Source organism: Physella acuta, unplaced genomic scaffold, assembly GCF_028476545.2.
Source record: "Physella acuta isolate Inbredline_101_S28 unplaced genomic scaffold, ASM2847654v3 ptg000332l, whole genome shotgun sequence".
Taxonomy (NCBI): Eukaryota; Metazoa; Mollusca; class Gastropoda; family Physidae; genus Physella; species Physella acuta.
Window position 1 is genome coordinate 270,754 of NW_026731851.1, and position 14,864 is coordinate 285,617.

The 14,864-nt window shown below is 41.0% G+C and overlaps 1 protein-coding gene across 7 annotated transcripts in view; it reads right to left on the bottom strand.

Moving 5' to 3' along the window:
• Positions 1-463: 463 nt before the first annotated feature.
• Positions 464-14,864, bottom strand: part of LOC131940810 (ubiquitin carboxyl-terminal hydrolase 38) — a 58,311-nt gene continuing 43,910 nt past the window's right edge. For 6 of the 7 annotated variants that reach the window (XM_059299644.1, XM_059299645.1, XM_059299642.1 and 3 more), the window contains exons 9-14: positions 8,856-9,014; positions 7,427-7,647; positions 5,296-5,389; positions 3,764-4,986; positions 3,144-3,297; positions 464-2,963 (exon numbers count right to left, since the gene is read on the bottom strand). In XM_059299644.1, the coding sequence (XP_059155627.1) occupies positions 2,778-2,963; positions 3,144-3,297; positions 3,764-4,986; positions 5,296-5,389; positions 7,427-7,647; positions 8,856-9,014 (2,037 nt within the window). In that variant the 3' untranslated portion in view covers positions 464-2,777. The remainder of the gene's footprint in view (positions 2,964-3,143; positions 3,298-3,763; positions 4,987-5,295; positions 5,390-7,426; positions 7,648-8,855; positions 9,015-14,864) is intronic. The other variant, XR_009386582.1, reaches the window with a different exon arrangement.

The window sequence follows — 14,864 nt, forward strand, 5'->3', positions numbered from 1 at the left end:
TATATCAGTTTTTTATATAAAAAAAGTGCAATAGCTTGAAAACTGTACAAATAACAATTTTAAATTGTACAATTTATGTGTCTTTTTTTTACAATAATTTGTTTAAATATTCACTAATTACAAACATTAAAATAATATTCTTAAAAAACTGTTCATTAAAAATGTATCATTATTCTGATCCTATTTAAAAACTTTTTTTTTTTACCTAGGCATACTTTATATGATACATTAATATGTATGGACTGTTTGCACTTAACAACCTCACTCCTGGCACATACCACTCCCATTTCACGTGCACTCATGACCATAACCCTCCCAAACACTCCTGGCTCTTACCCTCTTAATACACCTAGAGTAACAAATATGTACCTATAGGCCTAACTCCTATTACACTTAATTATCATTCCTGACCCTTCCCCTCCAACTTCACTTACACTCATGACCATAACCCCCCCCCCCCCCCAGACACTCCTGGCTCTCACCCTCATAATACACCTAGAGTAACAAAAAATGTCCCTATAACTCCTATTACACTTAAGTATCATTCCTGACCCTTCCCCTCCCATTACACTTACACTCCTACCCCTACCATTACACTTTAACTCATGATCCTAATGATACCATTACACCTACAGTAATATTCCTGACCCTACTACTCCCATTACACTTTCATTCCTGACCCTATTTCTACCATTACACCTAGAGCATTCCTGACCCGACCCTCCCATTACACTACTAACCTTCCCATTACACTTACACTCCTGACCCTACTTCTACCATTACACCTACAGTAACATTCCTGACCCTCCCCTCCCATTACACTTACACTCCTGACCCTACTTCTACCATTACACCAAGAGTAACATTCCTGAACTTCCCCTTCCACAGACAACCAATACACCAAATAAGTAAGAAATGTTTGGTAATTGCAACTGGTTACCTTAAGGGGAAGGGGGGGGAATAACCAATTTATTTCATAATTTAGAATAATTTAATCAATGGAAATTACTAATACAATATAGTTATTTAACAAATTCTGCTTGTAAACACATTTTACCCTTTATAATACCAGACCAAGTTTAACTAGCTGATTATCACATGAAAAACATAACAGCAATTAAGAAATAAATAATTAGGGGTCATTCAATTATGACATCCACAAAAATTGGAATTGTACACCCCCTCCCCTACCTCTGTCTCTTCCTTGTTGTGATCATCCTAAAAGACTTAAAACCTCTCAAGATAAACTTTCAATATACAAATTCCATAACAGGTTTATATGTACATTGCAATGCTAATCATTTACATTATAATTTCTTTGATTTGGTAATGTCAGTTATTCAGTACTAGAAATGGAATCAAGAATGCTTTTAAAAAACTAAATATTTTTTAAATGTATAATTATAGTGAGCACTTGTTTAATTTTTATGATGTCTCATATATCAACCAAAAACTGATGCAGACTGATGGAAAGAAAACTGAAAATGATTCTTTTCATTAGTCCTATACAGCCCTATATTAAGCCATATGTCCTGCTAAAGTTCATGAACTCTCTGTCTCCCTTCTTGCACGTTTACAGTTGAAGTACTAATTTTATAAATATAAATCATTTATTAAATACCTGATGTTTTAATGTTTTTAAACATAATCCCTGCCTTTTAAATGTCCACATTTTTACGCAGGTGAATTAAATTCATCAAGCTGACATCCACAAGAAGACACCCCCCCCCCCCAAACAATCCTCCTCGGAAGTCTAAATTTTTTCCCTGACTTTTCCTACCTCCACTGAAGTCATAAATGAATGACCGCTTATATTTTATATATTTTATATATTTTATATACCAGATATAAGTCTAAATCCTTATTCTTAAATACCACAAATATTTAAATGAGACAAGCAACAAGAAATACTGAAAACTAAGATTAACCCTTGCCACACCACTCCATACAGTGGGGCTTTCAATCTGAAAGGGTTAATGGCAAGGGAAATTATTATGTACAAATAAATTAGATAGCAGACATAAGAGAACTGGGTGCAATTAGGGTATGACCTCTGAAGTTTTAAATGCAAATCACAATTTTAACAAAATTGTTTTACATGCAACATAAGAAAATAACAAAAGTTTATAAAAAAAATTTCTAAATAAAATAAAAAACTGAAAATTGTATACATGAACAAATAATACATGAATATAATACATAGAACAAAAGCTTTACACTTAAAAGGTTATAAACATTTTTATTAAAAAACTAATGATGTGAAAATTTATACTGCATTTAATAGTTGCTATTTACAAGAGGTTTTGTCACTAACTGCATATTATGAACCAAATCTTGCATATTTAACTTATTGATTTGTTTTGGATCCAGTCATTAAGACAGTAGAAATGTATTTTTCCAACAAATTTTCTTTCCAAATTTAAAAACTATTTTTAAAAAATTTAAATGAAAAAAAAAAAAGACTGATTTAAAAACATACGCTAAAAGTTTAAAAAAAAAGTATATACAAAAGAGCACCATCTGAATAAGATGTCACATACACAATTCTAGGCATGTATTATGTAGATTAAATATTTTACAGGCCTCTCTTGGGCAGGAGGTAAATTCTGTCAAACATACGAGTCTCTGGTAACCATCTGCTCCCCTTCACACCCGTACTGGCACAGTCATAAACTTCTAGAACATTCTGGGAACAAGATATCTAAACGTGAAGGGCCAGACCTGTCCTGGAGATACAGCTACACTCAAGTGTTTGTGGGGTGAAATAGTTTTTTTTTTTAGAAGACGAATCTGGAACCAGATGTATCCAGACCACCACAGAACCCGTCCCCGCACCCAGGGGGACCGCCACGCCCACCTCGGTCATCATCATCATCGTCGTCACGCCAGTTTCTGAAGGTTGACGACGCAGAGGAGGAGCGTCGTCTTTGCTCGGCCATAGCTTTGGCCTCTTGTTCTTGTTCCTGGTGGGAAAAAATTATTCTTCGATGAAATTAAAAGACAACAATATTTTAGGTCAGACAGATACATAAGAAAAAGCTATACCTTATGTTACACAACACTTTTTTAGTGGAATCTACACTGAAAATTACTTAAATAGTTGACATTATGTAAAAAACAATGTTAAAAAAATGAGCACTGACCAGCTGGTAAGCTTCGTTGTCCTTGACGACAGCATCCCTCAAGTCAGGCCTCAGTATGGGGTCTGACACAATAGCCAGGCTCTGTCCACCCGTGTCAATCTTACGGTATATCAGGACATACACTGTGTCTTTGGAGAATCTTTTGGTCACATTACTTGAAAGACAACAACATAGGTAAATCAATAACAGAATGTAACTAAATTATCTATAGGCCATTTTAATGTCTGGAGAAATAATTAAAATAGTTCAATTGACAAATCAGTGTAACAGACAAAAACCCTCTTTATGTTTCTTATGCCCATTGCATGGAAGAGTAAATTATCTTCAAAATTAAAACGCCAGTTTAAATTATTCTCTTTTTTAAACACTTTTCTTGCTATATGTTAGGATTCTAATTTTACAGTAGTTACTAGATACTAGCTTGTTATTGTACAGAATGCCTATCCTGAACCCTAGCTACAAACTTAACATTGACCTTACCGTTGGGGTGCAATTTAGTGTTAGCCTTAGGGATGTTTTGTAATCAACAGGGAGGGGGGAGGTAATGTTGAGAAAGGGGTGTGGTGATGAATGGGGAGCAATTAACAAAGGGGGTGACCCAGCTCCCCAAAAGTACTGACCTGAATGTTTCAAAATGAGCATGTGACACTCTGCTGTCGTTAAAGTTGTACCACTTGTCTGGAAGAAGGTCAAGGTTCTCGTAGTCCTCCCCCGCCCTGTCCAGCAGGCTCAAGTCTATCTGACCAGCCTGGGAGTGGCGGGCGTAGCAGTAGTAGTGGCCACACTCCGAGGACACGCCCGAATGCACGATGACGGCGGAGAGGCCGTACAAATCACAGAACTGGTAGCCGGGGTTAACGCCCTCGCATGACGGCGCCAGCTTCTGGGCGATGCCCTCAAGCTTGGCCAAGTGAACTGGGTTTTTTAAACTATTGCTTCTTGAATGCATCCCAGACAAACTGCCAGCCCGTGTGTGGTGCTTTAATGGGTTTGATTTAGAGTCAGTCGGGGAGGACGCAGGTTTACACACCGGCACAGCCAGCGTACGGGGGTAACGCACATCCTGAAAGATCTTTGTACGGGTTTGGAGTTTAGTGTCGTATGAAAACCGGAGAAGTGTTAGGATGAGGTACTGCGGGGATTCGAGGATGTGGATCCTCCTCTCCCCATCCTGAAGCTTCCCACAGCTGTCACAGTGGTACTTGTTGTCCCCAGTCAGCATCTCTGGCTTCAGGTAGAAGGAAATCAAATCATTCAACGTGAAGGTACCCTTGCTGCCCTCTGACATAGAAGAAAAATCTAAGCTCTTCTCAGACTGCGGGCTCTCGGGGACGCTGTTAGACGTGGGGACGCCACTCCCGCCCGCAAGAATCTTGTGAGGGTAGTCGGAGGATTTGGAAGCGTTTGGAAACGCCAGGGGGATATCTGAGAAGCTCTCCACCCTCTGGGACTCCTGCTTGCAGGCCAGGCACCTCAGGGTGGTTTGGACTTTACCGCGGAAAGTGTTCTCTACAAGCGTTGGGGGCTGCTGAGAAAGTTTATCACTCTCCGAGCTGCCACCCCCATTCATCTCCTCCTCTGTCATCTTTTTAATTGCCGTCAGCATGACCGTGGCTTTCTTGCTCCCTTTACCCACGGAGCCATCTGTCATTTTGAAATTCTCATTGGACATGGAGCCAGTGGATGGACTTTTCATCAGGGTTTTGGCGCTGGCTGTCTTCTCATCCTCGTGCAGCTGGTCCAAGAGGTACTTGAGGAACTCTGAACAGTCTTGCTGGTGGCCAGGCTGGAACCATGGCGGGCGTGACGCCTGCAGGAATTTGGTTGGGGCAATGGCTGGGCGCTGGGGGAATCACATTTAAAAAATTAATTAATTACTAACATGGTAACATTACATTTTTTTTTAAATAAATAAGTCTTCCAAAAACATTCAGCATTTACAGAAAATTATTATTTATTCCTTATTCTCATAGAGTTAAATGTTTAAAAGAAAAAAAGTTTAAATAAATAATTGTTTAAAATAAATAATGCATTAACAAATAAATTAATATTTATTCCTATTCTCAAAGAGTTAAATTTAAAAAAAAAAGTTTTTATTAGTAGGTGAAAAAAAAATTATTTGGATAAACTGAATAAAAGCTGCATAACTTACAGAGGACTGACTCAACATGGCAAAGACATGCTGGAGCTTGACCAGTAGGGTCTCACGTCCTGATGGTGCTTTGTTCAAGATGCCTCTCCTGAACCTGTACAAGGCCAACACATGAGTAAACTTAGGCTAGACAAAGTTGTATGGGGTAAAGACGTCTAGTTATGGTACAGTGGGTAATCAAGATACCAAGCTTTCAATGTGTCATCTTCACTACATCAATGTTAAGGTACACATTCTTTCAGGTAGTGCCAACTGTGATACTGTTGATGTCGCTAGCCAAGTTTATCACTATTGAGCATGTCATAGTTGATTATAGTTGGTATGTCACTTGCATATGTCACAGTTTTGTATATCACAGTTCATATGTCATGAAAGGGGTGTGTCAAACTTAAATACATAAAAGTTAACACATATGTCACAGTGACATTAAATACATCAAAGTTAATGCATATGTCACAGTGACATATGTCCCATATATCCCACCCATGTACCACCAAGCCCCCCCCCCCCCCCCCAACTTACTGGTCACACATATACAGGGCCTGCAGCACACTGTTCATGTAGCATGTGTTCCCAGGTTCTCTAGCCCTGTCATGTCCCACCCATCCTGTCCACCCCTCCCCCCCCAACTTACTGGTCACACATATACAGGGCCTGCAGCACACTGTTCATGTAGCACGTGTTCCCCAGGTTCTCTAGCCCTGTCATGTCCCACCCCCCCCCCCCCAACTTACTGGTCACACATATACAAGGCCTGCAGCACACTGTTCATATAGCAAGTGTTCCCCAGGTTCTCTAGCCCTGTCATGTCCCACCCATGTACCACCGAGCCCCTCCCCCCAACTTACTGGTCACACATATACAAGGCCTGCAGCACACTGTTCATGTAGCATGTGTTCCCCAGGTTCTCTAGCCCTGTCATGTCCCACCCATGTCCCACCGAGCCCCCCCCCCCCAACTTACTGGTCACACATATACAGGGCCTGCAGCACACTGTTCATGTAGCATGTGTTCCCAGGTTCTCTAGTCCTGTCATGTCCCACCCATGTACCACCAAGCCCCCCCCCCCCAACTTACTGGTCACACATATACAGGGCCTGCAGCACACTGTTCATGTAGCACGTGTTCCCCAGGTTCTCTAGCCCTGTCATGTCCCACCCATGTACCACCAAGCCCCCCCCCCCCCCAACTTACTGGTCACACATATACAGGGCCTGCAGCACACTGTTCATGTAGCACGTGTTCCCCAGGTTCTCTAGCCCTGTCATGTCCCACCCATGTACCACCGAGCCCCCCCCCCCCCCCCAACTTACTGGTCACACATATACAGGGCCTGCAGCACACTGTTCATGTAGCATGTGTTCCCCAGGTTCTCTAGCCCTGTTATGTCCCACCCATGTACCACCGAGCCCCCCCCCCCCCCCCCCAACTTACTGGTCACACATATACAGTGCCTGCAGCACACTGTTCATGTAGCATGTGTTCCCCAGGTTCTCTAGCCCTGTCATGTCCCACCCATGTACCACCGAGCCCCCCCCCCCCAACTTACTGGTCACACATATACAGTGCCTGCAGCACACTGTTCATGTAGCATGTGTTCCCCAGGTTCTCTAGCCCTGTCATGTCCCACCCATGTACCACCGAGCCCCCCCCCCCCAACTTACTGGTCACACATGTACAGGGCCTGCAGCACACTGTTCATGTAGCATGTGTTCCCCAGGTTCTCTAGCCCTGTCATGTCCCACCCATGTACCACCGAGCCCCCCCCCCCCCAACTTACTGGTCACACATATACAGTGCCTGCAGCACACTGTTCATGTAGCATGTGTTCCCCAGGTTCTCTAGCCCTGTCATGTCCCACCCATGTACCACCGAGCCCCCCCCCCCCAACTTACTGGTCACACATGTACAGGGCCTGCAGCACACTGTTCATGTAGCATGTGTTCCCCAGGTTCTCTAGCCCTGTCATGTCCCACCCATGTACCACCGAGCCCCCCCCCCCCCCCCCCCAACTTACTGGTCACACATATACAGGGCCTGCAGCACACTGTTCATGTAGCAAGTGTTCCCCAGGTTCTCTAGCCCTGTCTTGTCCCACCCATGTACCACCGAGCCCCTCCCCCCAACTTACTGGTCACACATATACAGGGCCTGCAGCACACTGTTCATGTAGCATGTGTTCCCCAGGTTCTCTAGCCCTGTCTTGCCTGTCTCCAACTTCTGGTGCTTCACAGCTGTGGACAGTGTGGCTGTGCAGGATGTCTCTATGGGCACAGGGTCACTGACCACTGATGACCATTTGGTCTGCTGGAGCTTTGTCTTGATTTCATCTGTACTAGGGGTGGGCAAGTCCTGGGAGATAAACAAGAAGGAAAGTATTTTGTTACTGAATCATTACGTGATAAGGTCCTGGATTAGGTCAGTAGATTGCTTTCACAAGGTCCAGGGTTGGATAAGACTGTTAAAGATCCAGAATGAGGCTCATAAACTCACTTTTATAAAGTCCAGGATGGGTTAAAGGACTCACCTTGATAAGGTCCAGGATAGGGTAAGTAACTCACCTTGATAAGGTCCAGGATGGGGTCATACAACTCACCTTGATAAGGTCCAGGATGGGGTGACTCACCTTGATAAGATCCAGGATGGGGTCAGTGACTCACCTTGATAAGGTCCAGGATGGGGTGACTCACCTTGATAAGATCCAGGATGGGGTCAGTGACTCACCTTGATAAGGTCCAGGATGGGTTAAGTGACTCACCTTGATAAGGTCCAGGATGGGTTAAAGGACTCACATTACTAAGGTCCAGGATGGGGTCAGTGACTCACCTTGATAAGGTCCAGGATGGGGTCAGTGACTCACCTTGATAAGGTCCAGGATGGGGTAACTAACTCACCTTGATAAATTCCAGGATGGGGTAACTGACTCACCTTGATAAGGTCCAGGATGGGGTGACTCACCTTGATAAGGTCCAGGATGGGGTCAGTGAATCACCTTGATAAGGTCCAGGATGGGGTAACTGACTCACCTTGATAAGGTCCAGGATGGGGTGACTCACCTTGATAAGGTCCAGGATGGGGTCAGTGAATCACCTTGATAAGGTCCAGGATGGGGTAAGTGACTCACCTTGATAAGGTCCAGGATGGGGTCATACAACTCACCTTGATAAGGTCCAGGATGGGGTCAGTGACTCACCTTGATAAGGTCCAGGATGGGGTAACTAACTCCCTTTGATAAGGTCCAGGATGGGGTGACTCACCTTGATAAGGTCCAAGATGGGTTAAGTGACTCACCTTGATAAGGTCCAGGATGGGGTGACTCACCTTGATAAGGTCCAGGATGGGGTCATACAACTCACCTTGATAAGGTCCAGGATGGGGTCATACAACTCACCTTGATAAGGTCCAGGATGGGGTCATACAACTCACCTTGATAAGGTCCAGGATGGGGTCATACAACTCACCTTGATAAGGTCCAGGATGGGGTCATACAACTCACCTTGATAAGGTCCAGGATGGGGTCAGTGACTCACCTTGATAAGGTCAGGGATGGGGTGACTCACCTTGATAAGGTCCAGGATGGGGTCATACAACTCAGGGAAACCTGTGTGCAGGTACATGAGGCAGTGCAGGAGCTGAGACAGCTTGACCAGGTTGGCTTGGCTCTGCTTGGTTCCTTCCTTCCTCAGCACAGCTATGATACAGGGGACTTTCTCCAGTGCCTGGTAGAGAAACAAGGGAAACCTTGTCAATCATTCATTAGCTGGGTGCTTTAATGGTGTGAATCATTCATTAGCTGGGTGCTTTAATGGTGTGAATCATTCATTAGCTGGGTGCTTGAATGGTGTGAATCATTCATTAGCTGGTTGGTTGAATGTTGTGAATCATTCATTAGCTGGGTGCTTGAATGTTGTGAATCATTCATTAGCTGTATTGTTGAATGTTGCCTCTTTCTAAATGCAGGCTCTGGTTCTTATCTCAAGCACATTAAGACTGCATTCATGTATGCACATTAATAAACTATGTTGAGAATGCTCTTTTATTATCATGGATGTCAGCAAAACAGTGATAAGAATTATTTTTATTCCCATTACAAATAGAAACAATCACACTATAAATTATTTCAAAATAATATGATTATGTGTATCCAAATCAAATGTGCACAATATACACTAACCCCATATTTATTTTCAATTAATTTAAGACAGACTTAAAGAAACTGAGATAAATAGCCAGACACAAATTCTGTCTGGCTTTACAATGCCATCTATTGAAATGTTGAGTGTATCTAATGACCAGAGTGGATGATGTGGAATGTACAAGGCAAACAAGGTGAGGTGTAGACTTGGTGGTTATCTCAGTTCTGGTGTAAGGTCTATAACTGGCACTAACTGGGCCCATGTTTACAGTGAATTACAATCTGGACTAGGTCAGGGGTTCTCAAGCGGTTCATCCCTGGATCTAATACACTTCAGGAAATAAGCAGGGACAGTGTGGCCTGTTCTATGAATTAGAGGTGGGGGCGGTATGACCTGTTGTATTAATTAGAGTTGGGGGCAGTGGGGCCTGTTGTGTTAATTAGAGGTAGGGCAGTATGACCTGCTGTGTTAATTAGAGGTGTGACCTGTTCTGTTAATTAAAGGTGGGGGCGGTATGACCTGTTGTGTTAATTAGAGGTGGGGGCGGTATGACCCGTTGCATTAATTAAAGGTGTGACCTATTCTGTTAATTAGAAGTGGTGAGTATGACCTGCTGTGTTAATTAGAGGTGTGACCTGTTCTGTTAATTTAAGATGAGGCTAACATAGTATAACCTCTTATGTTAACAACAAGCGGGGCAGTGTGACCTCTTCTACTACAAGTTAAATAAGAACCCAGAGACAACAATGCAGTGTGAATGGCTGCTATCAATTAAAAAGCCAACTCATTGTTGGCTGTAGAGGGCACATGACAGAGGGATCATGTTTATGTGTTTTGGCCCAGTGCCTGGGTAAACAAAGCTATCTACATGTTACCACACTCAATCAAGCCAGACAAGCTGAAATCTGGTTTGTTTTCTTTTCTTTAGATCCCAATTTTTGTTTAGTTTAAACCATATTAGAAGTCATATTTCACAGCACACTAGAATACTGTACCCACTATAAACAAGATCCATTCTTTGATGGTTTAAGGACTCTTTTAATTTGGGTATCATATTCAAGCAGATTTTTTTTTCTAGAAAATAAATTTCAAGCCTTGGAATACAATTTTTACGACCGCCCATTAAATCTTTTGTTAATAACCCACCTATATGAATAACTAAAAAAACAGAGAAAATATCATTTTCATGAATCAAAACATCCTCTGCCAGTAGGGCCTATTTGGCGCAATCAAATTGCAGTAACTTAGCAGAGTAAAAGCATCATGTAAATTACGTTCACCAAACTTCACAAGAACAAAAAGATAGTGTTTTTGTACAATGCTTTCCAATCTGATTTATCTTGGAAAAATATAGAGCCTGGTACACCGAAGATTAAAAAAAAAATTTCGGGGTCATCCATAAATGACGTCACGCTTTTTTAAAACTATTCCCCCCCTCCCCTCCATCACACATCGTCACAAAAAGCCAGACCCCCCCCCCCCTAAAATGACGTCACACCTCAGCCTACAATACATCTCAAAATTGCTGTTGAATTTTACTTAAAACATTGATATTTTTCCAAAATCTTGTCTGAACTCTCTCAACATAGAGTATTTTGATCAATTCCTATTACAATTTATTAAAACTATTTTCTAAAACGCGAAATAAAGGCTAAAACTCGTTTTCTAATATTGCTTTTTTATAATGCAAAAAAAGTGACGTCACACCATCTGAACCCCCCACCCCTCCCCTCATCACACACCATCACAAAATTACGGACCCCCCTCCCCCCCTATGGGTGTGACGTCATTTATGGACGACCCCTTCCTTTAAAACTGAAATATTTAATAGTAATTTATGATCTCTAGAATATTAGTAAAATAACTCAGGTCACTGTTTGGGCTGAATACACTGTTTTACAAACTACTTAGGGCAAACTGTGTGGCTGTTGGTTTGTGCTTTTTGTAACTCAATAAGGACCCATTTCTTTCCAGATACATTTTTTTGTCAATAACAGCATCAGAATATCTCATTCCCACTCTAATTAGATATTAGATTAGTTATTAAAGTTAATTTCAAAGATTAAGTGAAGAAGATAACAAGAGTAGGAAGTTGTGATCTCTCAGCAGAGGCGTAGCGACCCTTCCCGGCGCCCGGCGACAAACTTTTCAATTTGCACCCCCCTTCGAGATTTTGATTTGCATTTGCACCCCCCCCCTCGAGATTTCGATTTGTATCCCCCACCTCAACCTTTCAATTTATTTTTCCAACCCATTTTGGCGCCCCCTAAGGTCGGCGCCCGGGGACATATGTCCCGCCCCCCCCCCCCCCTCACTACGCTACTGTCTCTCAGACAGGTGACTGTGTTGAGGACAGTTTTTAATTTGAGGGGGCAATCACTGGCTCTAGTAAAGGGCAGATAACTCTTGTTTAGAGTTACTGATTGGGTTTTAAAGCATATATTTGGAGTTATGTCAAGTGTTGATTTAGTAAGAACAAACACTGTAGAAAGAATAAAAAATTGTACTAATTTTTTTTTAAACTTAAACACCAACTTTCTCCTGTATTTTTAAAATATCTAAATACCAAGAAGTACAAAATAAAAATAATTATAGTAACAGGTTTTTAATGCACTAAATATAAGAAAATAAATTTTCTTTAGCTCTCCAAATAAAAATAGATTGCTCTAGAAATCTTGGCAGCAAATATGTTTGTACTTGTTTTAAATTCTGCCTGGCTAGAGAGGCTATAAAATGTGAATGTTTTTATTAGCCAAAACACGCAAGTTTCAATATACAACAGCAGCCATTAAAATCACAATACTACATTTATTGTGGGTGTGCTTGAAAGGCTATAAAATATATTATAGTCTCACATGGCTTACGGCTTAAATTTTTTTGAACTATTACATTTCATATAAGGTACAGCACACTAACCTTGTCTTATACTAACATCAACAATAATAAGTGATATCCATCCTACCAACATCACTAATAGATGATATCCATCCTACCAACATCACTAATAGATGACATCCCTTTTACCAACATCACTAATAGATGACATCCCTTTTACCAACATCACTAATAGATGATATCCATCCAACCACAATCACTAATAGATTACATCCCTATTACCAACATCAATAATAAATGACATCCTTTTTACCAACATCCCTTATAGATGACATCCATCCTACCAACATCAATAATAAATGACATCCATCCTACCTTAATCACTTATAGATGACATCCCTTTTACCACATCACTAATAGATGACATCCCTCTTACCAACATCACTAATAGATGACATTCCTCTTACAACATCACTAGTAATGATGCTTAAATCATCCTACTAGATTGGAACAGCAGTTTAAAATAGTTCTTAAATTTATTGACTTTATTACACAGATTACAGAAGTGGTTTTGTTACAAAGATAGACAAAGTAAACAATAAAAGAATGGCATTTGCTCTAACAAAACTAAATAAAACTAACATGTGCCCTACTTACATTTTTGACAGCTTTTAACATTTACATAACCTCAACATAAATTTTACAAGTCGATTATAATAAAATTTAAGAATAAACAGAAATAATTTTTTATTCCACTTGGTTTTTTAGTCCACATACTCCATGGTTATAAAAGACAAGGAAAATCAGGTTAAGTTAGACGAGGGAAATTAGGCTAAGTTCTTGGTAATAGATGGCCAGCTGTGGTAATAAATAGAAGTTATGATTTATTTCTAATTGTTGGGAGAGTACAATGGATCTCAAGAGATAATAACCTAAACCATAGAACCTGTAAAAAACCTTATAGATGGCTACATATTAAAGTATAATTTATAATCTGTTTTTACATTTTTTAAAATGTCAATTGTCTCAATTTAACTGTGGCCATCTAGCAGCTTATGAGAATTCTGCACAAGTTGACAAATGTATGCTTGAATGTTTGTCAGCCGAGAGGAATAAGTTGTGTTTTAAAAGTCGATGGTCCTCATAATGTGGGCAATGGACCACTTTGGCCTTATCTGAGAAACGTATTGACCACCCTCTGATAGACTTATACTGACCACTCTTTGATAATCCTACACTGACCACCCTTTGATAATCCTATACTGACCACTCTTTGATAATCCTGTATTTGACCACTCCTTGATAATCTTAAATTGACCACACTTTGATAATCATACACTGACCACCCTTTAATAATCCTATTCTGACCACCCTTTGAAAATCCTATATTGACCACACCTTGATAATCCTACACTGACTGCCCTTTGATAATCATACACTGACCACCCTTTGATAATCCTACACTGACCACCCTTTGATAATCCTACAGTGACCACCTTTTGATAATCTTACACTGACCACCCTATGATAATCCCATACTGACCACCCTATGATAATCCCATACTGACCACCCTATGATAATCCCACATAGATTACTTGACCAGTGAAAAGTACACTGCTATACGGGGCAGCTAAAAGACTCAGCTATGTTGGTACTGTGTAAGAACAGACAGGGGAGAGAAGAACATGCTAGGGTAAAAGATCACTCATGGCTATCTACAACACAACACAGGATAAGATTGCTAGAACAAACACCAAGGCATATAGGGAACACACACACACTATGCTATGTTGGAGGGGTTGGAAGGGGGGCATAGATTGGGCATAAGGGAACACACACTGTGCTATGTTTGGAGGGGGGGCATAGATAGGGCATAAGGGAACACACACTGTGCTATGTTTGGGGGGCATAGATTGGGCATAAGGGAACACACACTGTGCTATGTTGGGGGGGGGCATATATAAGGCTTAAGGGCACACACACACTGTGCTATGTTGGAGGGGGAGGCATAGATAGGTAAAAGCTATTCTTACAGAATCAGGTTCTGTTTTCAAAGATCAGATTTTTTTTTTAAATTGTTCTGTTGCAGTTCAAGATTACTGAGAATGTAATATTGTAATGAGCCAGCACCAACACCAGGACTCTGTCTCAGCAGAGTTCCTGTTTTATTACACTGAATATCACTCAGGCCCATAAGTATATTTAGTATGAGACTATATCTCCGCAGCTATAGACATAGTCCTACTATAAAGTTATACCACAACAAGCTACTTCATTTTATAGCGACAGATCAGCATTAAACCAGATTTTTCAACGGTAGATAGCAAGACATCATCATAAAACCCCAGACCAAAGTTCAATGAGTGTTGATGCCTACATTAGATAAGTACTTTAATAAATTACAACTTTTTGTATGTAAGTAACAAAACAAAGTTGTTTGGCTTAGATGTCCAAGGTGAAATTAAAAACTTGACTTATTAGTTTGCTCTCTATCTACCCCCTCTTTAGTTTTATAGATTTATGATAATATTCACTCAACCATACTCAACCAAAGAAAGATAAAAGCAACCAGCTAAATGATTTTTTTTTTATAGTAA